This window comes from Dendropsophus ebraccatus, chromosome 5, assembly GCF_027789765.1.
Source record: "Dendropsophus ebraccatus isolate aDenEbr1 chromosome 5, aDenEbr1.pat, whole genome shotgun sequence".
In the NCBI taxonomy this organism is placed as follows: Eukaryota; Metazoa; Chordata; class Amphibia; order Anura; family Hylidae; genus Dendropsophus; species Dendropsophus ebraccatus.
In genome coordinates this window covers 158832096-158859792 of record NC_091458.1, presented here as the reverse complement: position 1 = coordinate 158859792, position 27697 = coordinate 158832096, and the positions used below count along the sequence as shown (strand labels likewise).

General features: G+C 49.4%; 1 protein-coding gene across 1 annotated transcript; it reads right to left on the bottom strand.

Moving 5' to 3' along the window:
- Positions 1–694: 694 nt before the first annotated feature.
- TMEM120A (transmembrane protein 120A) lies at positions 695–27697 on the bottom strand. Its single transcript, XM_069972699.1, has 12 exons — positions 27543–27697; positions 16769–16887; positions 15548–15655; positions 13774–13833; positions 10180–10275; positions 8211–8300; positions 6735–6800; positions 5380–5441; positions 5206–5298; positions 3904–3968; positions 1807–1875; positions 695–1210 (listed from the first exon to the last, which is right to left on the bottom strand). Exons 1-12 carry the CDS (start codon positions 27612–27614, stop codon positions 1100–1102), a joined length of 1011 nt encoding a protein of 336 aa, XP_069828800.1. The 5' UTR covers positions 27615–27697; the 3' UTR covers positions 695–1099.

Sequence of the window (27697 nt, the reverse complement as noted above, 5' to 3'; positions counted from 1 at the left end):
AAATTTGTGCCTGTATCCAAATCTATGGACCTAACTGCAAATTAATTCCAATAAACACGTCATTACAATTCAAATTGAAAATCATATTTTTTTTAGTGGCCAAGAGCCTACACCGAAAAAGGATTAGAAAAAAAGTAGAGATGAGCAAATAAACAGTAACAACTAGAGATGAGCGAACCTGGAGCAGCTGGAGTCGATCCGAACCCGAACGTTCGGTATTGGATTAGCGGGGGCTGCTGAACTTGGATAAAGCTCTACGGTTGTCTGGAAAACATAGATACAGCCAATGACTATATTCATGATTCCCACATAGCCTTAGGGCTTTATCCAACTTCAGCAGCTGCCACTAATCACATGCCGAACGTTCGGGTTCAGATGGACTCCAGCTGCTCCAGGTTCGCTCATCTCTAGTAACAACAAATCGAATCACTTTTATCTCTGCAGTCCACTCATCAGCTGCTGCCTTTTAACTCTGTTCCTTTCTGGGTGCTGGGAAAGTAAGAAGTTTCCAGGACTGGATCCAGCTTTTCCAGGCACTCGGGGTGGGGCTGGCCAATGAGCAGATTGCCAAGATAACGAAGCAATTTGATTCATTACTGTAAATTCGCTCATCTCTAAGAAAAAAGGGATATTTCTAGAAACTCTGCTACTTCTCCACCTCGGTGTCTGCTATTACAGTCAAAACAAAACCAAATTTCTGAAAAGAGTTTATTGCAGATCAGGCTTGTACAAACAAGGACGGAAGAAGAACAAAACCTGAGCTGCCCGGCTTAAAGAAAACAGACGTTCTAGACGTTTTGTCTACAGACATTAGTATTCAGTTCCCTTTAAACACGGTCTTGCTCTTTATTCTTGCACCATAATCTGCCGAGTTGTATAACAGTAAATATACAAACAGCAAGAAACCGAGAACAGGTTTATATCTGAACCATTGGTGGAGTGTATGAAGACGCTTAAGGAGTGTTTAACTACTGGCACTTTCTAGGTCGTCTTCTTTATAACTGAACAGCCTATTAGGCTGAATACAGAAGAGGCATCATCCGAGTATACCGTCACAGGAAGGATTTGTCCGGTCGCAAGGCTATATTTCACTATGGCCCTACTCGTTTTTCCCTTCTTTCTGTTTTTGGAATTTCTGTTGGACAACTCTGAGGGTGGTAAAGAAATTTCCCATGAAGTGCACAAGGAAAGGCAGTCCGCACATGATAACCTGCAAAAAAACACTGATATCAGGATCAAGACACATAAGATGGAGATCTGTCCGCACCTGGGCTGGTCCTGAGGTGCTGACAGTGTAGTGTAGATGTGTGCACCCTCTTGTGTCTGGTATCTTTCTTGAAACCATCGGCGCTGTAGATTTTCCACAATCTTGCTGATACATTTGAAACGAGTGTCAAAGAGAAGTAGTGATGTAAGGCGCTTGTGCCGCACTTCGTAACACCTCACCACTACTTCCTCCTCCCTGTTGCTGGTGAAGGCTGCGCGCGCCCATTTAGCAGTTTGTCTGCATGCTCCTGTCGGTCGAAATGCGTATACACTGGCGACAGACGTGTGGATTGAAAACACAGAGCGGCTATGCTCATACACTGTTGAAATTGAGTGGATGGCCGTCAAGTAATGGCAAATAATTAGTTATTTCAAAACTACGCCCGTTATTTGCCATTAAATGACGGCCATCCACTTAATTTCAACAGTGTTGAAATTATAAACTATAATGTGCTGTGTTTCTAAAGTGTTTTTACAGATAGAAGACACAGCTGGATGAAGGATATGCTTTTCAGCATGAATAGACATAGGATAGAGTACCTGCCATTCCTTGCACTCCGGATGCCTGGCTAACTGAAACAGGGTAACTGCGTTATAGAGCTGCCAGAACTGCAATACAAACACAGCATATCCATTACACAGCATGACTGCTAAAGACTCAATTATACGGGCTGATTATCTGGCAGATATCACGCCGTGTAATAGGTTGAGATCAGCAGACGAATGAGCAAGCACTCACTAGTTGGCTGATCGCTTACTCTTGACATATTTAAAAATAATTTGCCATCTACCCTGTGTAATAGTGGATGTGCGGCCAACACCTGATTAAAGTAGTTTGGGCCTCAAATAATAATCCCCTGGGGGGGTGCAGGAACGTGATAAAAAATTTATACTTACCCGCCCCAGTAGTGCCACATCACCCCCTCTCTGACAGCACCAGACTTCATTTTCTCCCAGCTGCCTAGTACCTCACGACCTGGGGGAAAGTACCCGCCCAGCCAATAGGTGACAGCAGTGGTGTCCCGCCCCAGTCACGGATTGGCTGAGTGGGCATTCCTGAGCCCGGGTCGTAACATTGCAGGAGCCAGAGGGGTTTCAGAAGCAGCGACATAGCGCTAGGGGGATTGGTAAGTATACATTCTCTATTATGTTCCTGCATCCCCCTGCCAGCAGTGGATTTTTGGTTGTGGCTCGGCCCTCATTTATAGTGCGGCTTTACACTTTAGACATACCACAAAACACCATAATTTTTTTTTCTTTTCTTATAATTTACTTTGTATACCTTTTTATTTGTCTCTAAAACTCGGTATAACATTAAAGGAAAAGTTCGGCCAAAAGTATTTTTTAATATGCTATTAAATATGGAAAGTTAGACAAATTCCTAATGTACATTATTATGAGAAATGCACATATAGGGCTATTTCCCTTAATTTAGATCAGGGAGGCTTCAAATTTTCTCAAACATGACGTCACGAATCGGGTGTAATTCCTATGGAGTGTCCAGCAGGGGGCGCAGTATATGAAGAAGTCTATGGCACTGTATTGAAGTAAAAGGAAGAGTGTGTAATGCAAAAACTGCCCTTTATTTCACTTCCCTGCTGTCCCGGACTGCAGCTCACTGCCGCCCCTGCGTCCTGCCGACTCGGTCCCTGATGATAAAAGCTGCCGGGGGTGACATCTGGGACCAAGGATGGCAGGGAAGTGAATGGACGTGGGGAGGCTGGGGGATTGTTGATGGGGACCAGATGTGTGTCAGCTGAGGGGGGGGGGGGATGATGGGAGGAGTAGTAGTGTCTATCTTTCCCACAGCCCCAAGCAGGGAGGGAGGAGGTAGTTAGATGCACAAGCACCTCTCTCCCTCCCTGCTCGGTGCCCTCCGTTTGGGGAGAAAGTGTCCTTGCTCCCCAAATTATTCCATAAACATAGTCCATTAATAAAGTGTAGTTTTTACATTACATTACATACTCTTCTATATACTTCAATACAGTCCATAGACTTCTACATATAGTTCGCCCCCTGCTGAACACTCAATAGGAATTACATCTGATTCTTGACGTGGTTTTTGAGAGAATGTGAAGACTCTCTGATCTACTAATATAAGGGAAATAGCCCTATATGTGAATTTCCCATAATTAATGTACATTAGGAATTTGTCTAACTTTCCATAAGTAATAACATATTAAAAAATACTTTTGGCCTTGTCCTTTAAAACAGGTACAAAATATGTCCACTGTGTTACTAGACCAGAGAATGTTGCGGCCAGGGGAAAGGATTATGGCGTTTATAGTCATTGGGTCTCACCGACAACTGGGGGCAACTCATTGGCGAGACCTCCCTTACAGTCTGTGTAGCAGTGCTGTAGACGACGTCTACCGGATGGGGTAGCAGACATACCAGCTGCTACAGGGCCCAGAAGGCTAAGGGGCACCTCTCAGTTAGTTAGAATTACTGGATGATGAAAGGGGGACAATGTGACGGACAAGAAAAACTAAATCACCAAGACAGAATGGTGATCAGTGTAATCCTCTACCTTGGATGTCCTGAGCTCGGTTACCACTGGAAAGGATTATGGTGGAGTGAGGCCTTAAAACATTCTCAACAAAGCTAAAGCCATCAGCCTGGGCTGCAGAGACTTACTTGGCCAAAGAAGAGGAATGGTAAGAGAAAGGTCAATCCCCTCCACATCCATGACTGAAAACCCTCTGAAACACACAAGGAGACTTAACGGTGAATGGTAGCAAGGTGTAACGCTCTGCAATTCTCTCTCTCGCATTCGTATAGTAAGGCTAGGTTCACACTGCATTTTTGCGATCCGTTTTTTTTTCCATCTGTTTTTTTGCAAAAAAACTGAAGAAAAAAACGAATGCATTTGTTTGCATCCGTTTTGATCCGTTTTTCCATTGTAAAAAAAAAAATGATCAAAATGGATCGGTTTTTCTTAACGGCCTGTGGCTGCTTTCCTCTCCTATGTGAATTACTTTCACTAATATATTATAAGGACAGCAGAAGTAATACAAGTGCAGGACATACATGCAATTCCTTAAAGGGGAACGATCAAGCATGATAGACGAATCTAACCTGCTGTTACTCACCTATTGCACAGGAGGCACCAAGGATGAAGATATGTCTCTCACCTTCATCCTCGGTCCCGTTCCCGCGCAGTTGTCGTTTACTCCTCGGTCTGGTAAGACCGTTAGGTGCACTGCCCCGCCCCCTAGTGATGATCCAGCCCGCTCCATTGATAATCATTAGAAAGAGAAGGCGGATCGGTGCTCCAAACTGGCCGTGGAGTGAACTACTAAGTGCATGGAAACGGCCCCGAGGATGAAGATAAGAGACATACAATCATCCTCTGCGCAATAGGGACATATCAGCAGGTTAGATTTGCCCCCTTTAAGAATAGATGTTCAGACAAGGGGAACCTCAATTATGCTTTTTCTGTGGGTTAGTTATGCACCATGCACAGTACAGGGCATGACTAAGAGATTGCAGGGGGCCTGATCACTGAGGCCTCCAAAGATCTTGAGGATGTGGACCCTGAAATCCCCAGTGAGTGGAGCTGCGAGCCTCTGCACACTGTGGATGGAGCATAACAGATGGGAGCACCCCTTTAACTCCAAGAGTTTAGGACTAGAGATGAGCGTGCTCAAAACCAGTCATTCTGCATTTGATTACCCGTGACTGATGAAGTTGGATGCCGCCCTAAGGAGTCTATGACTGTATCCATGTTTTCCAGGACTTCCTAGGGCAGCATCCGACTTCATCAGCCGACGGTAATCAAATGCCGCACGATGCTGAAGCTGCGCTCATCTCTATATAGGACCAGTAGATATATGGAGTTTTATGGAGTCGATGTTACTCAATATATCAATGATAAAATGTTCCAAAAGAGAAGATTAATAATATTCTTCTATAAATCCTGTATATTGCTTTACATACCCACAGTCAGGTCCATGTTATGCCGCTCCCCAAGAGCTCGCAATCTATACAGACAGCCGCTTTGGTAGTAGTACTGCAGGAACTGGACAAAACCTATTGGGAGAAGGATTATCAATAAGACTGATCAGGCAGGTGGATATTCAGTAACTCATCGTGAGGAGGCGACATACGCACTTTGGTACATGGAGAAAGAAAGGAATTGGTTTCTGAACTTCTGGTACATTAATCCATCCGGCCTGAAAAAGAAAACAATTATAAATAATTGCAGGAAACTCGCTGTGTGCACAGGTCCGGCCTAATAATGTCCTGATAATCCCCTTAAAGGAGAAGTCCGGCAAAAAATTTTATTAATGTACTGTATTGCCCCCCAAAAGTTATACAAATCCCCAATATACACTTATTACAGGAAATGCTTATAAAGGGCTTTTTCCCTGCACTTACTACTGCATCAAGGCTTCACTTCCTGGATAACATGGTGATGTCACTTCCTGGATAACATGGTGATGTCACTTCCTGGATAACGTGGTGATGTCACTTCCTGGATAACATGGTGATGTCACTTCCTGGACAACATGGTGATGTCACTTCCTGGATAACATGGTGATGTCACTTCCTGGATAACATGGTGACGTCACTTCCTGGACAACATGGTGATGTCACTTCCTGGATAACATGGTGATGTCACTTCCTGGATAACGTGGTGATGTCACTTCCTGGATAACATGGTGATGTCACTTCCTGGACAACATGGTGATGTCACGACTCCCAGAGCTGTGCGGGCTGTGGCTGCTGGAGAGAATGATGGCAGGGGGACACTGAGGGACACAGGGCACTGGAGGGACACTGAGCATCCCCCTGCCATCATCCTCTCCAGCAGCCACAGCCCGCACAGCTCTGGGAGTCGGGTCGTGACATCATCATGTTATCCAGGAAGTGACATCACCCTGTTATCCAGGAAGTGACATCACCATGTTATCCAGGAAGTGACATCACCATGTTATCCAGGAAGTGAAGCCTTGATGCAGTAGTAAGTGCTGGGAAAACAGCACTGTATGTGCATTTCCCGTAATAAGTGTATATTGGGGATTTGTATAACTTTTGGGGGGCGACACAAAACTTTCATAAATTTTTTTGCCAGACTTCTCCTTTAAACTTCCCATCACCTAGAGACTTGATAAAAGTTTTGCTTGCCCTGAGTGTTCAGACTCTGAAGATCACTAGATATAGCCAGGAAAACTGTTTGTCCGTACACCTCACCTCCCGGCTCCCTCCATTTTCTGCCTCATTGTAGGAGACATAAACTTCCTATGGAGACCACCTACTGGAGCGAGCTGGAAGTGAGCTGAGGGAGAGCGCGCAGCGGCACTCACGTCCAGGAATGATTGGTGGGGGTCTGAGCCACCAGGGTCTATTATGTAGATATATCATTATAATCAGGGCTCCAGAACAGAACACTATTACCAGTGGAAGATGCCCCCTCTATGTGATATCTGACCAGGAAGAATAAATCAGTCTGTACTCGGACTCACCAGGTCAGCATGACACCTGACAGGAAGGTGGACACATAATGGTTCAGGACCCACCAGCCCTTAATTCTGCAGAATGAAAAAAATGTTAATTCACTATTTGCACAGAATGTATAATGTATGTGACCCCCGACCCCCCCCGACCACCACAATAACATCTCACACTAAAGGATCTGGTGGGAGCCATTCTGTATACTCAGAAACCCTGAAAACCCTGAAATACTGACAGAAAATCACAACCCTTAAAGTGTCAAGTGTCACTGGGTTTTTTTTTTTTTGCAGAAATCAATAGTCCAGGCGATTTTAAGAAACTTTGTAATTGGGTTTATTAGGCAAATCTGCCATTATCTGCATTCAAAAAGACTTTCCCCAGGTCTCCTCCCTCCTCTCTCTCATCCACTGCTCATTCTCAGGAAATCTCGACTCTTTTATATCAGTCGTGCCCTGGGGAGGGGGGAGGAGGGAGATTAGTCGCCAGCAGAGAACAAAGGATTACACAGCGGGAGCTGTATGAAAGCTGGTATTCAGAGGTCAGTGCTGACTTCAGAGGTGATGTAGCTGTAAATTAACTCTTTCCTGTTTTGGTGCCTCATCCCCCTCCCTCCCCTTTCCATAGAGAACCATGAGGACAGGGGGGGGGAAGAGCTTCAAACTGCTTTCTCATGATAAAAATGCATTTTTCGGCTAATAAACCCAATTACAAAGTTTCTTAAAATGGCGCGGACTATTGAATTCTGCAAAAAAAATGTAAGTAACAGTGACATTTTTTGCATTCAGAGTATAATTACTTTGGCACAATAGAAATGAATTTTCTTTGGGGGGGGGGGGGGGGAGACAATCTGCTGCCACAAGAGCCAGAGGTTTGAGGTTTGGGTCCCTTCTTTTGTGCTGATATGTAATATTTTTATAATTATATACACATTTTTGAATTTTTTTTTTTTTTTTTGGGGGGGGGGGGGGGGTTGGAAGCCAATTGACAATATACAGCCATGGGGCAGGTTCTTTTTAACTATTTTTCTTACCATTATTAATCCATCATAATTAACACTGTATCCTTATAGCATGGGTCGGCATGAAGAGGGCAATACCAATAATGACATTTGTACAGGAACTGTCCAGAGCAGCAGCAGCAAATCCCCATAGAAAACCTCTCCTGCTCTGGACAGTTCCTGACATGGACAGAGGTGGCAGCAGAGAGCACTGTGTCACACTGGAGAGAATACACCACTTCCTGCAGGACATACAGCAGCTGATAAGTACTGGAAGACTGGAGATTTCTTAATAGAAGTCATTTACAACATTTAACATTCTGACACCAGCTGATATGAAATTTGAATTTGAAAAATTCAACCGGGGTTCCCCTTTAACTGTTACATGTGATTGAAGAACCTGTTTTGGTAATAATCACATATAACATTACCGATCTTATAATACAATGGACATAGACTAGAAAACGGGAATAACACGATGAACTCTGACCTGGAGCCGTTGTTTATTAGGATGCTTTCCCGGATAGTTAGCGTGCAGTAATACCAAACCAGCAGGAAGTTAAACATGGCGTCTGTCACCCTGAAAAGTGGAGATCACATTGTTATACAGCCCGATGCTTACACCCCACACTCCCTGATACCGGACAGAACAATCAACAAGCAGGAGAATTCATCAGAACATAGACTACATTACAGGCTCCGTGTCACAAGCAGTGTGTGCGCAACAGTCTCTAGCAGAGTGGGCGGAGTTTAGCACTGTTTGCGCATCAGTCTCTAGCAGAGTGGGCGGAGTTTAGCACTGTGCGCGCGACAGTCTCCAGCAGAGTGGGCGGGGTTTACCACTGGCTGTGCGGCAGCCTCTGGCAGAGTGGGTGGGGTTTACCATTGGGTGCGCGGCAGCCTCTGGCAGAGTGGGTGGGGTTTAGCACTGTGGGTGCATCAGTCTATAGCAGAGTGGGCGATGTTTAGCACTGGGTGCGCGGCAGTCTCTAGCAGAGTGGGCGGTGGTTAGCACTGTGTGTGCGGCAGTCTCCAGCAGAGTGGGCGGGGCTTAGAACTGTGTGCGCGGCAGCCTCCAGCAGAGTGGGCGGAGTTTAGCACTGTGTACGCGGTAGTCTCCAGCAGAGTGGGTGGGGTTTAGCACTGTGTGCGTGGCAGTCTCCAGCAGAGTGGGTGGGGTTTAGTACTGTGTGCGTGGCAGTCTCCAGCAGAGTGGGTGGGGTTTAGCACTGTATGTGCGGCAGCCTCCAGCAGAGTGGGCGATATTTGCAGGTAGCCTGCCGCGCACACAGTGCTAGTGACTAAGAGCCTCCTCCAATGTATTGTATGTTCTGATGCACTATAGTACACAATACACCAGGGAGGGCTCTGGGTCAGTAAGGCTACAGGCATGGCTTGGGTAAAGTTGGTGAGCGGGGACCTGTAGCCCTGCCAGCTCTTACTTCTGCCACACAACGTATAGTTACTGCCCTTCAGTAAAGTTATTATTATGGGGACTTCAGCTACGTAGATATAAACTGGAAAGCAGAACATTAAGGGGGGGGGGGGCACCTGGATAACAGCGACCACGATATAATAAGTTTCCGTTATACTTATTGTATATTGTTTTTGTAGGAAGAACAGAAGGAAAACCAATGGGGTTACTGTAACTACAAATGTTAGGGATGCGATAAATGCTAAAAGGCAATAAAGAAATTATAGACAGAAGAAAAAAAAAACACATAAAATTGTAATGAGAGAATGACTGCCACAAAATAAAAAGAATCTTTAAATATTCTTGACCTACATAAGTAATAAGAAACGGAACCTGCTCAAAGGGGTTGTCCAGAATAAATCGATAAGTAGGCTGCAGGGGACATAATAGTTATGTATACTTACCTGTCCCCATCCCCGCAGCTGCCGGCTTCTTCCGCTGTGAGTGTTTCAGCAGCATCTGATGATCTGACGCTCCCTCTGGAAATGGCCAATCAGCATGGATTCTATGTTACAGACCCTATGTCAGGAAACGGCACTGTCATTCCCCTCGCAGCCCTGGCAGGATGCCCAATTATTTATTTATTACGGAGAACCCCTTTAAGCAGGTGAAATATACTGGAACATCTTTTCTTGTGGCTCTGTATTGTGCCGCTCCTCTGTTATTCTTATTAGACATGTTTGACTCTATAACCAAGTGGGTGTTACCAGCTGGGGGCGTGTTCCTATACTGTCTGGCACTGTCAGCTGTGATTGGATAGTGTCAGACAGTGTAGGGACACGCCCCCGGTTGGTCACACCCAGTTGGATTTTTTGGTCATAGATTAGGAACAGCACAAAGCTACAAGAAAAGATGTTCTAGAATTATCTCTCAGGTATTGCAGGAATCCGCAAAAACAGACAGGTCAGGAATAGTGACGGGTCATCCTGAAGGCAAAAACTGATCCATTTACCACCAATATCTACACGTCCTCCCATGTACTCACCTGGAGTTCCAAAGAAAACGGCAGACAAAAGACAAGACCATCAGGATCATTGTGAGGTATAACTTGAATTTCTCATATTCATCTTTGTAAGCAAATCTGACACAGAAAAATAAAACACTTAGAAATATAATCAGTGAAAAACACCCTGAAAAACATGGAGACGGCTCCTACAGTCACCCCGACATCTATGGATGCCCCCCCCCCTACAGTCACCCTGACATCTATGGATGCCCCCCCCCCCTACAGTCACCCCGACATCTATGGATGCCCCCCCCCCTACAGTCACCCCGACATCTATGGATGCCCCCCCCCTACAGTCACCCTGACATCTATGGATGGCTCCACCCCCTACAGTCACCCCGACATCTATGGATGGCCCCACCCTACAGTCACCCTGACATCTATGGATGCCCCCCCCTACAGTCACCCCGACATCTATGGATGGCCCCCTACAGTCACCCCGACATCTATGGATGCCCCCCCCCTACAGTCACCCTGACATCTATGGATCCCCCCTACAGTCACCCTGACATCTATGGATGGCCCCCCCTACAGTCACCCCGACATCTATGGATGGTCCCCCCTACAGTCACCCCAACATCTATGGATGGCCCCTACAGTCACCCCGACATCTATGGATGGCCCCCTACAGTCACCCTGACATCTATGGATCCCCCCTACAGTCACCCCGACATCTATGGATGCCCCCCCTACAGTCACCCTGACATCTATGGATGCCCCCCCCCTACAGTCACCCTGACATCTATGGACGGCCCCTACAGTCACCCCGACATCTATGGATGGCCCCCCTACAGTCACCCTGACATCTATGGATCCCCCCTACAGTGACCCTAACATCTATGGATGCCCCCCCCTACAGTCACCCCGACATCTATGGATGGTCCCTACAGTCACCCTGACATCTATGGATGGCCCCCCCCTACAGTCACCCCGACATCTATGGATGGCCCCCCCTACAGTCACCCTGACATCTATGGATGGTCCCTACAGTCACCCCGACATCTATGGATGGCCCCCCCTACAGTCACCCCGATATCTATGGATGGCCCCCCCTACAGTCACCCTAACATCTATGGATGCCCCCCTACAGTCACCCCGACATCTATGGATGGCCCCCCCCTACAGTCACCCTAACATCTATGGATGGCCCCCCCCTACAGTCACCCTAACATCTATGGATGGCCCCCCCCTACAGTCACCCTAACATCTATGGATGCCCCCCTACAGTCACCCCGACATCTATGGATGGCCCCCCCCCTACAGTCACCCTAACATCTATGGATGCCCCCCCCTACAGTCACCCCGACATCTATGGATGCCCCCCCTACAGTCACCCCGACATCTATGGATGCCCCCCCCCTACAGTCACCCCGACATCTATGGATGCCCCCCTACAGTCACCCCGACATCTATGGATGCCCCCCCCCTACAGTCACCCCGACATCTATGGATGGCCCCCCCTACAGTCACCCAGACATCTATGGATGGCCCCCCCTACAGTCACCCCGACATCTATGGATGGCCCCCCCTACAGTCACCCCGACATCTATGGATGGCCCCCCCTACAGTCACCCCGACATCTATGGATGGCCCCCCCTACAGTCACCCCGACATCTATGGATGGCCCCCCCTACAGTCACCCCGACATCTATGGATGGCCCCCCCTACAGTCACCCCGACATCTATGGATGGCCCCCCCTACAGTCACCCCGACATCTATGGATGGCCCCCCCTACAGTCACCCCGACATCTATGGATGGCCCCCCCTACAGTCACCCCGACATCTATGGATGCCCCCCCCTACAGTCACCGTGACATCTATGGATGGCTCCTACAGTCACCGTGACATCTATGGATGGCTCCTACAGTCACCGTGACATCTATGGATGGCTCCTACAGTCACCGTGACATCTATGGATGGCCCCTACAGTCACCCCGACATCTATGGATGCCCCCCCCCCCTACAGTCACCCCGACATCTATGGATGCCCCCCCCTACAGTCACCCTGACATCTATGGATGCCCCCCCCCTACAGTCAACCCGACATCTATGGATGCCCCCCCCTACAGTCACCCCGACATCTATGGATGGCTCCTACAGTCACCGTGACATCTATGGATGGTCCCTCCTACAGTCACCCCGACATCTATGGATGCCCCCGCTACAGTTACCCCGACATCTATGGATGGTCCCTACAGTCACTCCGACATCTATGGATGCCCCCCGCTACAGTCACCCTGACATCTATGGATGGCCCCCCCTACAGTCACCCCGACATCTATGGATGCCCCCCTACAGTCACCCCGACATCTATGGATGCCCCCCCCTACAGTCACCCCGACATCTATGGACGGCCCGTGGATGGTCTGGGGGTGGCCTGTGGATGGCCTGTGGGTGGTCTGTGGGCATCTGTTGTGAATTTCTAAACAATCCCTCTTCCCAGTACCACCCTATGTCTACTACACATGTATAACCTATCTTGCACCTTTCCCTGTGTCCACTCTGACCACGCTCAGCTCCCTCTTCCCCCTTCCTTTCTAGTCACAGGGCATGTGATCTCCTGGAGGTTGGGTTAGCTGCCTCTTGACGTGGTATGCCGACCCCAAGGAGACATCATCTGCATCATCCCCATGCACCTGTGCTGTTTCCATAGACTTACATGTGTCTCTGCGCCTAGGTCACTTTGATATAAAAAGTTATAGTTCTATCTCTGCTTGCTGTCAGTGAATGCAGGCATATGTACCTGTCTTTGTGTCACTGCTCTGTATATTGTAAGTGTTATGGATGTTCTTTGAGTCTGGATGGAACTAGAAGGTTTTCATTCACAATCAGTAAGCAGAGATCTAACCCTACACTACAACCCCCGGTAGACAAATGCCTGTTATGCAGCACATAGCTCCACCATGCGCGCGTCAGCTCTGCTACACCATCTGCTAGTATGGAATACATACTGGGGTGATGTGATGCAAAATCAGTGAAAAAAAACAGTCCTGTTACTGTGCAATAGTAATGATATCTGGGGGCAGGAAAGAAAGCTAAGGGGGCGAGTACATAAACCGACCAATCAGGGAGATGCATGATGGGAAATGTAGTTTCCTATCTTGGATATAGATCGGCTTTTTGAAAAACATGTAACTCAGGAATGACAGCAGCTAGAAAGACGGGAGACGGCTCATAGTACTCAGAGGGCTTGGTGAGCATGTAATTTTTCGCTCTTAGGTGGATAACCCCTTTAAGCTCTATTCACTTCAATGGAACTGAGTTGCAAAACCTGCGCCCAAACTGAAAACAAGAGCGGCGCTGTCTCTGGAAGAAAGTGACCATATTTTGTAGCGCTAGATAATCCCTTTAAACTCCATTTCCCAAAAAACCATCCTGGGATGATGGGAACCAAAGTTTTGTAAAAAGTCTAGGAGCCGCCTTGTTCTGGCTACTTGGCTCGATGAGAATATAGAATTATGGCAGGTGTTTAGCTATTTCATGTTTTTTCATGTCATTTTACTTTCAGTTCTTTCATCTGCCTATAAATGTTTGATAGCGCATGAAGTCACAGTCATATCTATTGCACTTACTTTGCTTGCTTGCTCAGGAGGGTCACATTCACATTTCCCAACACCAGACTCAGGTACAATCTATAAAAGAGAATATGACAATTAAACATTGTGCAGTATTTGCTCCATCTGCTCCTGAGGTATGAAACAACGTCCCCAACGTACTAACGGCCTGCACCACGTTCTGTCCACAATCTGGTGGGGATGGGGGGGGGGGGGGGGTGAGGCCAAAGCTAAATTTACAATATTCATAAAACTCCCTTCCTGCAGAATCTGCCAGAGAAACATTTTAGGTTCTTCGCTCCAGCACATATAGTAACTAGGTCCCCTCTGAGTCCCCATATAGTATCAAATAGTAAAGACCCCCTGTGCCCCCATACAGAAGTTAGGCCCCTTTGTGACTATAAGGCCCCCTACTGTGCCCTCATACAGTAGTTAGGTCCCCTGTGGGCTGCCATACAGTAGATAGGTCCCCTGTGGGCTGCCATACAGTAGATAGGTCCCCTGTGGGCTGCCATATAGTTAGGTCCAATTTGGGCTGCCATATAGTAGTTAGGTCCCTGTAGGCTGCTATATAGTAGGTCCCCTGTGGGCTCCCATACAGTAGCTAGGTCCTCTCTGGGCTGCCATATAGTAGTTAGGTCCCCTGTGGGCTGCCATACAGTAGTTAGGTCCCCTGTGGGCTCCCATACAGTAGCTAGGTCCTCTCTGGGCTGCCATATAGTAGTTAGGTCCCCTGTGGGCTGCCATACAGTAGTTAGGTCCCCTGTGGGCTGCCATACAATAGTTAGGTCCCCTGTGGGCTGCCATACAGTAGTTAGGTCCCCTGTGGGCTGCCATACAGTAGTTAGGTCCCCTGTGGGCTGCCATACAGTAGTTAGGTCCCCTGTGGGCTGCCATACAGTAGTTAGGTCCCCTGTGGGCTGCCATACAGTAGTTAGGTCCCCTGTGGGCTGCCATATAGTAGTTAGGTCCCTGTTGGCTGCCATATACTAGTTAGGTCCCCTGTGGGCTGCCATATAGTAGTTAGGTCCCCTGTGGGCTGTCATATAGTAGTTAGGTCCCCTGTGGGTTGTCATATAGTAGTTAGGTCCCCTGTGGGCTGCCATACAGTAGTTAGGTCCCCTGTGGGCTGCCATACAGTAGTTAGGTCCCCTGTGGGCTCCCATACAGTAGTTAGGTCCCCTGTGGGCTGCCATACAGTAGTTAGGTCCCCTGTGGGCTGCCATACAGTAGTTAGGTCCCCTGTGGGCTGCCATACAGTAGTTAGGTCCCCTGTGGGCTGCCATACAGTAGTTAGGTCCCCTGTGGGCTGCCATACAGTAGTTAGGTCCCCTGTGGGCTGCCATATAGTAGTTAGGTCCCCTGTGGGCTGCCATACAGTAGTTAGGTCCCCTGTGGGCTGCCATACAGTAGTTAGGTCCCCTGTGGGCTGCCATATAGTAGTTAGGTCCCCTGTGGGCTGCCATACAGTAGTTAGGTCCCCTGTGGGCTGCCATACAGTAGTTACGTCCCCTGTGGGCTGCCATATAGTAGTTAGGTCCCTGTTGGCTGCCATATACTAGTTAGGTCCCCTGTGGGCTGCCATATAGTAGTTAGGTCCCCTGTGGGTTGTCATATAGTAGTTAGGTCCCCTGTGGGCTGCCATACAGTAGTTAGGTCCCCTGTGGGCTGCCATACAGTGCTATGGTCTATGTGCACCCCGGGGCATGGACGCCAATTCAATAAAGTTGATTTGTCCTCGCCATTTTTTTTAATCAGTGGATGGCAATGCTGCATAGCGTACACTACTTACCCATTTTTCTTTGGGAGGAAAGACTCCATTTCAAAAAACGCCTTCTCTCGCTGCTTCATGGTTTCTTTTATTTCCTTGATTTGGCCATCATTTTCCGGACTCTTAATCCTGAAGCAATAAAAAAAACAAACAATGTTTTCCAAATAGACTGTGTTCACACTGCGGTTTTCTATATGTTTCACTGTTTTCATTTCAGTCCCTTTAATTTTTTAACGTACAGAAAAACGCTGTCAACGCACGAAAGCTGGGATACGGCCAATGACCTAGACTGTATCCGTGTTATACCTGACTGTACTCAGTGTATCCTGCTCACAGATATAACAGCATAAACCAGGTGACGGTCTGGAATCGGAGCAGCTGTCACTATGATTCTGCCTGCCGAGACTGCAGCATGAACAGACTTGTCAGCAGGGGATTAAATGCTGCTGCATGCGGGAAATGTATCAGGTCCCCTAGGGGACTTATATATGAAATCATTAGATTGCATATACTGATCAGTGCTATGCCATTGCACGCCACAATCTATAGTTTAAGGGGTTAATAACAGGCAACTGCGTGATTGCGGCCGCCTGTTATTATCTCCGACTCCTGGGACACTAATGTTTCTCACTGCGAATTCGTAGCAAAATCTGCTGCAGATCCCTGGCCTGTAGTTTGTATGGGAAGCCATACTCGCAGCAGATGGACATCCCGCTGCGAGTATGTAAGTAGACCGCCCCGTTAACCCCCCGATGGACGGAGCATATACTGTACCTGCTCCAGGATCCGGCTTGCTTCGGGGGGGTTTCCCGGCTAAACGTCTCGCTCAGCCAATCAGTGAGCTAAGTCGGGGATTCCCATACAACCTACAGGCCAGGGATCCAGGGTGGATTTCCCTGCGAATTTGCCGAGAGAAATCCGCTGTGGATCCGCCATGTGTGTTTGTACCATAAAGATCTTTCCCCCTAAGCAAATACAGGAGATCTACCAACCGGGGACAGGGTCCATCCTGATAACCGAGCCCTCTTACTGCCAAAGGTACAACTATGACTACTGAAATGGAGCGGCCGTTAAAAGTGAATCGTAGATCGCTTGATAGGAAAGCCTGGCAGTGTTTTATGCTGCTTGTGGTTCGGACAGCTTGAAACTAGTGACAAATTTTCTTTAAGCCCTTGCAGTATTCCATTTTATTTTTCATCTACAGTGACGGATATTATCCCACAGGCGCGGGGCATTACATACTTCTTCAGTTCCAGGGACAGGTCCTTCAGCTTTTTCTTCTGCCGGGTTATGGAGCTGGAGCATTGCGCCTGCAGCTTGGTTAATTCCTCCAGCTTCTGCTTGTATAGGCGGTGGGTCTCCTGATAGATCACACACAAGTTACACAAACACATGGAGCATTTCTTTTCAGACAGGTGATGTATGAACAGCTGATACACTGTAGTCAGGCCTGTATATGGAGGTAATGCTGCCCTGGGAAAGCTGGGTGACCTCCATCATACAGAGCACAAGATGCAGGAACGCTGGGTGACCCCCATCATACTGACTACAAGATACTGGGAAAGCTGGGTGACCTCCATCATACTAAGTACAAGATGCTGGGAAAGCTGGGTGACCCCCATCATACAGAGCACGAGATGCAGGAAAGCTGGGTGAGCTCCATTATACAGAGCACAAGATGCTGGGAAAGCTGGGTGACCTTCATCATACTGACTACAAGATGCTGGGAAAGCTGGGTGACCCCCATCATACTGACTACAAGATAATAGGAAAGCTAGGTGACCCCCATCATACTGACTACCTTTATACTAAGCTGAGTGGGTGACCGCCATTATGCTAAGTACAAGATGCTGGGAAAGCTGGGTGACCTCCATCATACTGACTACAAGATGATGGGAAAGCTGGGTGACCTCCATCATACTGACTACAAGATGCTGGGAAAGCTGGGTGACCTCCATCATACTGACTACAAGATACTGGGAAAGCTGGGTGACCCCCATCATACTGACTACAAGATGCTGGAAAAGCTGGGTGACCTACATCATACTAAGTACAAAATGCTGGGAAAGCTGGGTGACCTCCATCATACTGAGTATAAGATGTAGGAAAGCTGGGTGAGCTCCATTATACAGAGCACAAGATGCTGGGAAAGCTGGGTGACCTCCATCATACTGAGTATAAGATGCTGGGAAAGCTGGGTGACCATCATACTAACTACAAGATGCTGGAAAAGCTGGGTGACCTCCATCATACTGAGTATAAGATGTAGGAAAGCTGGGTGACCTCCATCATACTAACTACAAGATGCTGGAAAAGCTGGGTGACCTCCATCATACTGAGTATAAGATGCTGGGAAAGCTGGGTGACCATCATACTAACTACAAGATGTAGGAAAGCTGGGTGAGCTCCATTATACAGAGCACAAGATGCTGGGAAAGCTGGGTGACCTCCATCATACTGACTACAAAATGCTGGGAAAGCTGGGTGACCCCCATCATACTGACTACAAGATAATAGGAAAGCTAGGTGACCCCCCATCATACTGACTAACATTATACTAATGTGAGTGGGTGATCGCCATTATGCTAAGTACAAGATGCTGGGAAAGCTGGGTGACCTCCATCATACTGAGTATAAGATGCTGGGAAAGCTGGGTGACCTCCATCATACTAACTACAAGATGCAGGAAAGCTAGGTGACCTCCATCATACTAACTACAAGATGCAGGAAAGCTGGGTTACATCCATCATACTATGTACAAGATGCTGGGAAAGATACTGACTACAAGATGCTGGGAGAGCTGGGTGACCTCCATCATACTGACTACAAGATGCTGGGAAATCTGGGTGACCCCCATCATACTGACTACAAGATACTGGGAAAGCTGGGTGACCTCCATCATACTGACTACAAGATGCTAGAAAAGCTGGGTGACCTACATCATACTAAGTACAAAATGCTGGGAAAGCTGGGTGACCTCCATCATACTGAGTATAAGATGCAGGAAAGCTGGGTGACCTCCATCATACTAACTACAAGATGCTGGAAAAGCTGGGTGACCTCCATCATACTAAGTACAAGATGCTGGGAAAGCTGGGTGACCTCCATCATACTGAGTATAAGATGCTGGGAAAGCTGGGTGACCTCCATCATACTAACTACAAGATGCAGGAAAGCTGAGTGACCTCCATCATACTAACTACAAGATGCAGGAAAGCTGGGTGACCTCAATCATACTATGTACAAGAAGCTGGGTGACCCCATCATACTGAATACAAGATGCTGGGAAAGCTGGGTGACCCCCATCATACTGACTACAAGATGCTGAAAAAGCTGGGTGACCTCCATCATACTAAGTACAAAATGCTGGGAAATTCCTGGCATCCCATATAATGGGGTCACTCAGCTTCCCTAGCATCCTGTATAATGGGGTCACCCAGCTTCCCTAGCATCCTGTATAATGGGGTCACTCAGCTTCCCTAGCATCCTGTATAATGGGGTCACTCAGCTTCCCTGGCATCCTGTATAATAGGGTCACTCAGCTTCCCTGGCATCTGGTATAATGGGGTCACCCAGCTTTCCTAGCATCCTGTATAATGGGGTCACTCAGCTTTCCTAGCATCCTGTATAATGGGGTCACTCAGCTTCCCTAGCATCCTGTATAATGGGGTCAATCAGCTTCCCTGGCATCTTAAATAATGATGTCACTCAGCTACCTTGGCATCCTATATAATGGGGTCACTCAGCTTTCCCAGCATCCTGTAAAATGGGGTCACTCATCCTCCCTGGCATCCTGTTTAACGGGGTCACTTAGCTTTCCCAGCATCCTGTATAATGGAGGTCACCCAGCTTTCCCAGCATCTAGTATAGTAGTCAGTATAATGGAGTGGCCCCTAAACTCTTCCCCCACACACACACTGTCTTAAAGCAGCCCCCACCCCGCAGGTGTCTCAGAGCTGCCCCAACCAGCGGCCTGCTACCCCTCACCCCCCCACCTCAGGGCACAGTGTCTCAGAGCTGCCGAAGGCGGGGGGGAAAGCTCCATATCGCTGGGACAGGTAATATGTTGGGGGGCCCCATAAATCCTAGTTACGCCCCTGGCATCGCCCTACAACTCTACGGCCCTGTTACACACCTGACACACCTGATACCTAATAAATATGCGCTAGAAATGGGACTAGGTGGCTGGATCAATATTCCGTGTCTTTCCCTATGATCGGGTCATCAGGGACAATATGTGAGATGACAGATAAGCAGATGAATCGGCCGCTGTGCTAAATAAAGTCCTAGTGTAAGAGGAGTCGCTCAGCTGGGACACCGGGGGCTCCGCGCCAGCTCCGGCCTCACCCCCCTCTGTAATGTCACTGCCCGATAGAATGGAGGGTAAAGGGCACCTTCAGCTTAGTCATGTCCTGACTAACCGATCTATGACTTCTATGCAGAGGTTAATCCCCCTCCTATACCGTCTGGTATGATAAGGCTCAGAACGCCGATAGTCAGGGCAAAGGTCAAAAACAACTGGTAAAGGGCTTGTGCAGGATTATTACAGCAGAAACAGCCGCTCTCCTCTCCTCAGCCTGGCTGCAGCTGTGCAGCACACTGCCATTAAAGTGAATGGACATGAACTGTAATATTAATATTAATAATAAACTGTAATAATAATAATAAATAATAATAATATCTGTATAGTCCCAACTGATCCGCAGCACTTTACATAGTGGTGGCGCTGTTTTTGCAAGAAAGTAGCCGTGCTTTTTCTAACCCTGGATAACTAATACAATCATCTAGAAAACGGGTCTCCTCCTGATCTTCTGCTCTTTTCTTCCCATTACTGACATCCCGTTGTCTAGGTTACCGACCACCACTCTGCTCTAAAAACAGTGGTCTGGCTGGTGCCTAAATAGCTATAATGTAGATATATAGGCATGAAGTGTATATACTGTATATATATATATATATATATATATATATATATATATATACACACAGACACACACACCAGCCGGACCACTGCTTTAAGAGCAGAGTGGTGGTCGGTAACTTAGACAACGAGCTGTTAATAATAGGAGGCAAAGAGCAGCAGATCAGGAGGAGGAGACAGGTTTGCTATATGAATGTATTGGCAAAATATTTAAAAGTGCAAAAAAATTATTTCAAATTAACTGGTGTCAGAAAGCTATATATATATAAATTTGTATTTTACTTCTATTTAAAAATCTACAGTCGTTCCATACTTATCAGCTGCTGTATGTCCTGCAGGAAGTGGTATATTCTTTCCAGTCTGACACAGTGCTCTCTGCTGCCACCTCTGTCCATGTCAGGAACTGTCCAGAGCAGCAGCAAATCCCCATAGAAAACCTCTCCTGCTCTGGACAGTTCCTGACATGGACAGAGGTGGCAGCAGAGAGCACTGTGTCAGACTGGAGAGAATACACCACTTTCTGCAGGACATACAGCAGCTGATAAATACTGGAAGGCTTGATATTTTTAAATAGTAGTGGATCACAAATAACTTTCTGACATCAGTTGATTTGAAAGAAAACAAAAATTAAAGAGAATCTGTCACTAGGTTTATGCCGCCTTAAATAAAAGTAGCATAAACTAGTGACAGAAATGCTGAACAGATCGGTGTATTACTGTCATCATTCTGTTCAACTGTTCTCCTAATATGCAGGAGAATAGGATTCTTGCCACACCCCTCCCCCGCCCTCCAGCTGCTGATTGACAGGTGACTGCCTATACACAGCATGGATAGATAACTGCCAATCAGCAGCTGGTGGGTGGAGTTTTCTGCTTCTCATGAATATCCAGGACTACTGGGCTCATGCACATAATGGAGAGGACTACTTATTGTCCATGTTATTCAGGAGGAGATCTGTGGATCAACTGCACAGAGCAATGTAAGTGATAAATCATCCTGTTCAGATTCTCTGTCACTAGTTTATGTTACCCTAAGATAGGACGCCATAACCTGCTGACCCTGAGATAGGACGCCATAACCTGCTGACCCTGAGATAGGACGCCATAACCTGCTGACCCTGAGATAGGAGCCCATAACCTGCTGACCCTGAGATAGGACGCCATAACCTGCTGACCCTGAGATAGGAGCCCATAACCTGCTGACCCTGAGATAGGACGCCATAACCTGCTGACCCTGAGATAGGACGCCATAACCCTGCTGACCCTGAGATAGGACGCCATAACCTGCTGACCCTGAGATAGGACGCCATACACCTGCTGACCCTGAGATAGGACGCCATAACCTGCTGACCCTGAGATAGGATGCCATACACCTGCTGACCCTGAGATAGGACGCCATAACCTGCTGACGCTGAGATAGGACGCCATAACCCTGATGACCCTGAGATAGGACGCCATACACCTGCTGACCCTGAGATAGGACGCCATAACCTGCTGACCCGGAGATAGGACGCCATAACCTGCTGACCCTGAGATAGGACGCCATAACCTGCTGACCCTGAGATAGGACGCCATAACCTGCTGACCCTGAGATAGGACGCCATAACCTGCTGACCCTGAGATAGGACGCCATAACCTGCTGACCCTGAAATAGGACGCCATAACCTGCTGACCCTGAGATAGGACGCCATAACCTGCTGACCCTGAAATAGGACGCCATAACCTGCTGACAAACTTGACAAACCATAGATGTTTAACATTTTTAGTGGACTGCTAAGGATATACATTTTAATCTGTATGGGATCTGGATATCCTTATAACAAGAGAGTCTTTGTATCGCTAGGTGCTTGTATTATTCAGTATAACATCTTTCTTAAAAAGGTAAAAGTCCCAGTGACTGGACCCTCCCTCCAGTGATCGGACCCTCCCTCCAGTGATCGGACCCCCCACCAGCAGTCAGACCCCCACTATTCACTAAATATGGTGTGTAATACCCTCCCTGCTAGAGATTGTCCCTGGGTAGTAATACCCTCTGTGCTAGGGATCGCCCCTGGGGTTTAATAATCTCCCTGCTAGGGATCGCCCCTGGGGTGTAATATCTTCCTGCTAGGGATCATCCCTGGGGTGTAATATCTTCCCGCTAGGGATCGCCCTCGGGGTGTAATACCCTCCGTGCTAGGGATCGCCCCTGGGGTGCAATATCTTCCTGCTAGGGATCGCCCCTGGGGTGTAATACCCTCCCTGCTAGGGATCATCCCTGGGGTGTAATATCTTCCCGCTAGGGATCGCCCTTGGGGTGTAATATCTTCCTGCTAGGGATCGCCCCTGGGGTATAATACCCTCCCTGCTAGGGATCGCCCCTGGGGTGTAATACCCTCCCTGCTAGGGATCGCCCCTGGGGTGTAATAACCTCCCTGCTAGGGATCGCCCCTGGGGTGTAATACCCTCCCTGCTAGGGATCGCCCCTGGGGTGTAATAACCTCCCTGCTAGGGATCGCCCCTGGGGTGTAATACCCTCCCTGCTAGGGATCGCCCCTGGGGTGTAATACCCTCCCTGCTAGGGATCGCCCCTGGGGTGTAATATCTTCCCCGCTAGGGATCGTCCCTGGGGTGTAATATCTTCCCGCTAGGGATCGCCCCTGGAGTGTAATATCTTCCTGCTAGGGATCGCCCCTGGGGTGTAATATCTTCCTGCTAGGGATCGCCCCTGGGGTGTAATATCTTCGTTGCTAGAGATCGGTCCTGGGGTGTAATACCCTCCCTGCTAGGGATCGCCCCTGGGGTGTAATATCTTCCCTGCTAGGGATCGCCCCTGGGTGTAATATCTTCCCTGCTAGGGATCGCCCCTGGGGTGTATTATCTTCCCTGCTAGGGATCACCCCTGGGGTGTAATATCTTCCCTGCTAGGGATCGCCCCTGGGGTGTAATACCTCGCTGCTAGGGATTGCCCCTGGGGAGTAATATCTTCCCTGCTAGGGATCGCCCCTGGGGTGTAATACCCTCCCTGCTAGGGATCGGTCCTGGGGTGTAATATCTTCCCTGCTAGGGATCGCCCCTGGGGTGTAATATCTTCCCTGCTAGGGATCGCCCCTGGGGTGTAATACCTTCCCGCTAGGGATCGCCCCTGGGGTGTAATATCTTCCCTGCTAGGGATCGCCCCTGGGGTGTAATATCTTCCCTGCTAGGGATCGCCCCTGGGGTGTAATACCCTCCCTGCTAGGGATCGGTCCTGGGGTGTAATATCTTCCCTGCTAGGGATCGCCCCTGGGGTGTAATATCTTCCCTGCTAGGGATCGCCCCTGGGGTGTAATATCTTCCCTGCTAGGGATCGCCCCTGGGTGTAATATCTTCTTTGCTAGGGATCGCCCCTGGGGTGTATTATCTTCCCTGCTAGGGATCACCCCTGGGGTGTAATATCTTCCCTGCTAGGGATCGCCCCTGGGGTGTAATACCTCGCTGCTAGGGATCGGTCCTGGGGTGTAATATCTTCCCTGCTAGGGATCGGTCCTGGGGTGTAATATCTTCCCTGCTAGGGATTGCCCCTGGTGAGTAATATCTTCCTGCTAGGGATCGCCCCTGGGTGTAATATCTTCCCGCTAGGGATCGCCCCTGGGGTGTAATACCTTCCCGCTAGGGATCGCCCCTGGGGTGTAATATCTTCCCTGCTAGGGATCGCCCCTGGGGTGTAATATCTTCCCTGCTAGGGATCGCCCCTGGGGTGTAATATCTTCCCTGCTAGGGATCGCCCCTGGGGTGTAATATCTTCCCTGCTAGGGATCGCCCCTGGGGTGTAATAACCTTCCTGCTAGGGATCGCCCCTGGGTGTAATATCTTCCTGCTAGGGATCGCCCTTGGGGTGTAATATCTTCCCTGCTAGGGATCGCCCCTGGGGTGTAATATCTTCCCGCTAGGGATCGCCCCTGGGGTGTAATATCTTCCTGCTAGGGATCGCCCCTGGGGTGTAATATCTTCCCGCTAAGGATCGCCCCTGGGGTGTAATATCTTCCTGCTGGGGATCGCCCCTGGGGTGTAATACCCTCCGTGCTAGGGATCGCCCCTGGGGTGTAATATCTTCCTGCTGGGGATCGCCCCTGGGGTGTAATATCTTCCTGCTGGGGATCGCCCCTGGGGTGTAATATCTTCCCTGCTAGGGATCGCCCCTGGGGTGTAATACCTCGCTGCTAGGGATTGCCCCTGGGGAGTAATATCTTCCCTGCTAGGGATCGCCCCTGGGGTGTAATACCCTCCCTGCTAGGGATCGGTCCTGGGGTGTAATATCTTCCCTGCTAGGGATCGCCCCTGGGGTGTAATATCTTCCCTGCTAGGGATCGCCCCTGGGGTGTAATACCTTCCCGCTAGGGATCGCCCCTGGGGTGTAATATCTTCCCTGCTAGGGATCGCCCCTGGGGTGTAATATCTTCCCTGCTAGGGATCGCCCCTGGGGTGTAATACCCTCCCTGCTAGGGATCGGTCCTGGGGTGTAATATCTTCCCTGCTAGGGATCGCCCCTGGGGTGTAATATCTTCCCTGCTAGGGATCGCCCCTGGGGTGTAATATCTTCCCTGCTAGGGATCGCCCCTGGGTGTAATATCTTCTTTGCTAGGGATCGCCCCTGGGGTGTATTATCTTCCCTGCTAGGGATCACCCCTGGGGTGTAATATCTTCCCTGCTAGGGATCGCCCCTGGGGTGTAATACCTCGCTGCTAGGGATCGGTCCTGGGGTGTAATATCTTCCCTGCTAGGGATCGGTCCTGGGGTGTAATATCTTCCCTGCTAGGGATTGCCCCTGGTGAGTAATATCTTCCTGCTAGGGATCGCCCCTGGGTGTAATATCTTCCCGCTAGGGATCGCCCCTGGGGTGTAATACCTTCCCGCTAGGGATCGCCCCTGGGGTGTAATATCTTCCCTGCTAGGGATCGCCCCTGGGGTGTAATATCTTCCCTGCTAGGGATCGCCCCTGGGGTGTAATATCTTCCCTGCTAGGGATCGCCCCTGGGGTGTAATATCTTCCCTGCTAGGGATCGCCCCTGGGGTGTAATAACCTTCCTGCTAGGGATCGCCCCTGGGTGTAATATCTTCCTGCTAGGGATCGCCCTTGGGGTGTAATATCTTCCCTGCTAGGGATCGCCCCTGGGGTGTAATATCTTCCCGCTAGGGATCGCCCCTGGGGTGTAATATCTTCCTGCTAGGGATCGCCCCTGGGGTGTAATATCTTCCCGCTAAGGATCGCCCCTGGGGTGTAATATCTTCCTGCTGGGGATCGCCCCTGGGGTGTAATACCCTCCGTGCTAGGGATCGCCCCTGGGGTGTAATATCTTCCTGCTGGGGATCGCCCCTGGGGTGTAATATCTTCCTGCTGGGGATCGCCCCTGGGGTGTAATATCTTCCCTGCTAGGGATCGCCCCTGGGGTGTAATATCTTCCTGCTGGGGATCGCCCCTGGGGTGTAATATCTTCCCTGCTAGGGATCGCCCCTGGGGTGTAATATCTTCCCTGCTAGGGATCGCCCCTGGGGTGTAATATCTTCCCTGCTAGGGATCGTCCCTGGGGTGTAATATCTTCCCGCTAGGGATCGCCCCTGGAGTGTAATATCTTCCTGCTAGGGATCGCCCCTGGGGTGTAATATCTTCCTGCTAGGGATCGCCCCTGGGGTGTAATATCTTCGTTGCTAGAGATCGGTCCTGGGGTGTAATACCCTCCCTGCTAGGGATCGCCCCTGGGGTGTAATATCTTCCCTGCTAGGGATCGCCCCTGGGTGTAATATCTTCCCTGCTAGGGATCGCCCCTGGGGTGTATTATCTTCCCTGCTAGGGATCACCCCTGGGGTGTAATATCTTCCCTGCTAGGGATCGCCCCTGGGGTGTAATATCTTCCCTGCTAGGGATCGCCCCTGGGGTGTAATACCTCGCTGCTAGGGATTGCCCCTGGGGAGTAATATCTTCCCTGCTAGGGATCGCCCCTGGGGTGTAATACCCTCCCTGCTAGGGATCGGTCCTGGGGTGTAATATCTTCCTGCTGGGGATCGCCCCTGGGGTGTAATATCTTCCCGCTAAGGATCGCCCCTGGGGTGTAATATCTTCCCTGCTAGGGATCGCCCCTGGGGTGTAATATCTTCCTGCTAGGGATCGCCCCTGGGGAGTAATATCTTCCTGCTAGGGATTGCCCCTGGGGAGTAATATCTTCCCTGCTAGGGATCGCCCCTGGGGTGTAATACCCTCCCTGCTAGGGATCGGTCCTGGGGTGTAATATCTTCCTGCTGGGGATCGCCCCTGGGGTGTAATATCTTCCCGCTAGGGATCGCCCCTGGGGTGTAATATCTTCCCTGCTAGGGATCGCCCCTGGGGTGTAATATCTTCCTGCTGGGGATCGCCCCTGGGGAGTAATATCTTCCTGCTAGGGATCGCCCCTGGGGAGTAATATCTTCCTGCTAGGGATCGCCCCTGGGGTGTAATATCTTCCTGCTGGGGATCGCCCCTGGGGTGTAATATCTTCCTGCTAGGGATCGCCCCTGGGGTGTAATATCTTCCTGCTGGGGATCGCCCCTGGGGAGTAATATCTTCCTGCTAGGGATCGCCCCTGGGGTGTAATATCTTCCTGCTGGGGATCGCCCCTGGGGTGTAATATCTTCCTGCTAGGGATCGCCCCTGGGTGTAATATCTTCCTGCTAGGGATCGCCCCTAAAAAACACTTATGTATTAACCACTATTATCTATATCGCCCAGAGATGCTGGGAGTTGTAGTTCGTTCTGCCACAGGTGATGGATCTATAGTAAGAATCCACCAATGGTCAGATAGGAGTTGGCAGCTTCAGGGGGGACAAGGCCCTCCAGCTGTTGCAGAACTACAACTCCCATCATGCTGAAGCCTTCATTGTCCAGGCATGCTGGGAGCTGACGCTAATTTGGCGCAGACTTCGCATATGTCGCCCAGTGGTGCAGGCCCATCTGCCCACATCTATCGCTCCTTGTTCCCATGGAGACCGCCTCAGCTCATCTCCCCAGATCCACCAATCACCGCGGGCGGGGGCGGGGCATGCGTCAGACTGCACGGGGAGCGCTAACCGCGGCGGCTGAGGGGTCCCGCCCCCCGTCACCCACCTGCATGTCCTGGTAATGCTGCTGCAGCTCCCCCCACTCCCGCATACAGTCTGGCAGCGCCGCGGACGCCATGTCACCTTCCCGCCGCCGTCTCCCTGTGAGCGGCCTCAGCGACACTTCCTGATTAGTGTTGGGAACCAATGACAAGGTCGCTC

Coding starts and splice junctions, on each gene's coding strand:
- TMEM120A (XM_069972699.1), bottom strand. CDS start 27,614: ATGGCGTCCGCGGCGCTGCCAGACTGTATGCGGGAGTGGGGGGAGCTG. Junction 15,656..16,768: donor CTGTCCCTGGAACTGAAGAA/GTATGTAATGCC, acceptor TTATTGCTTCAG/GATTAAGAGTCCGGAAAATG. Junction 1,876..3,903: donor CATTCCTCTTCTTTGGCCAA/GTAAGTCTCTGC, acceptor TTTGTATTGCAG/TTCTGGCAGCTCTATAACGC.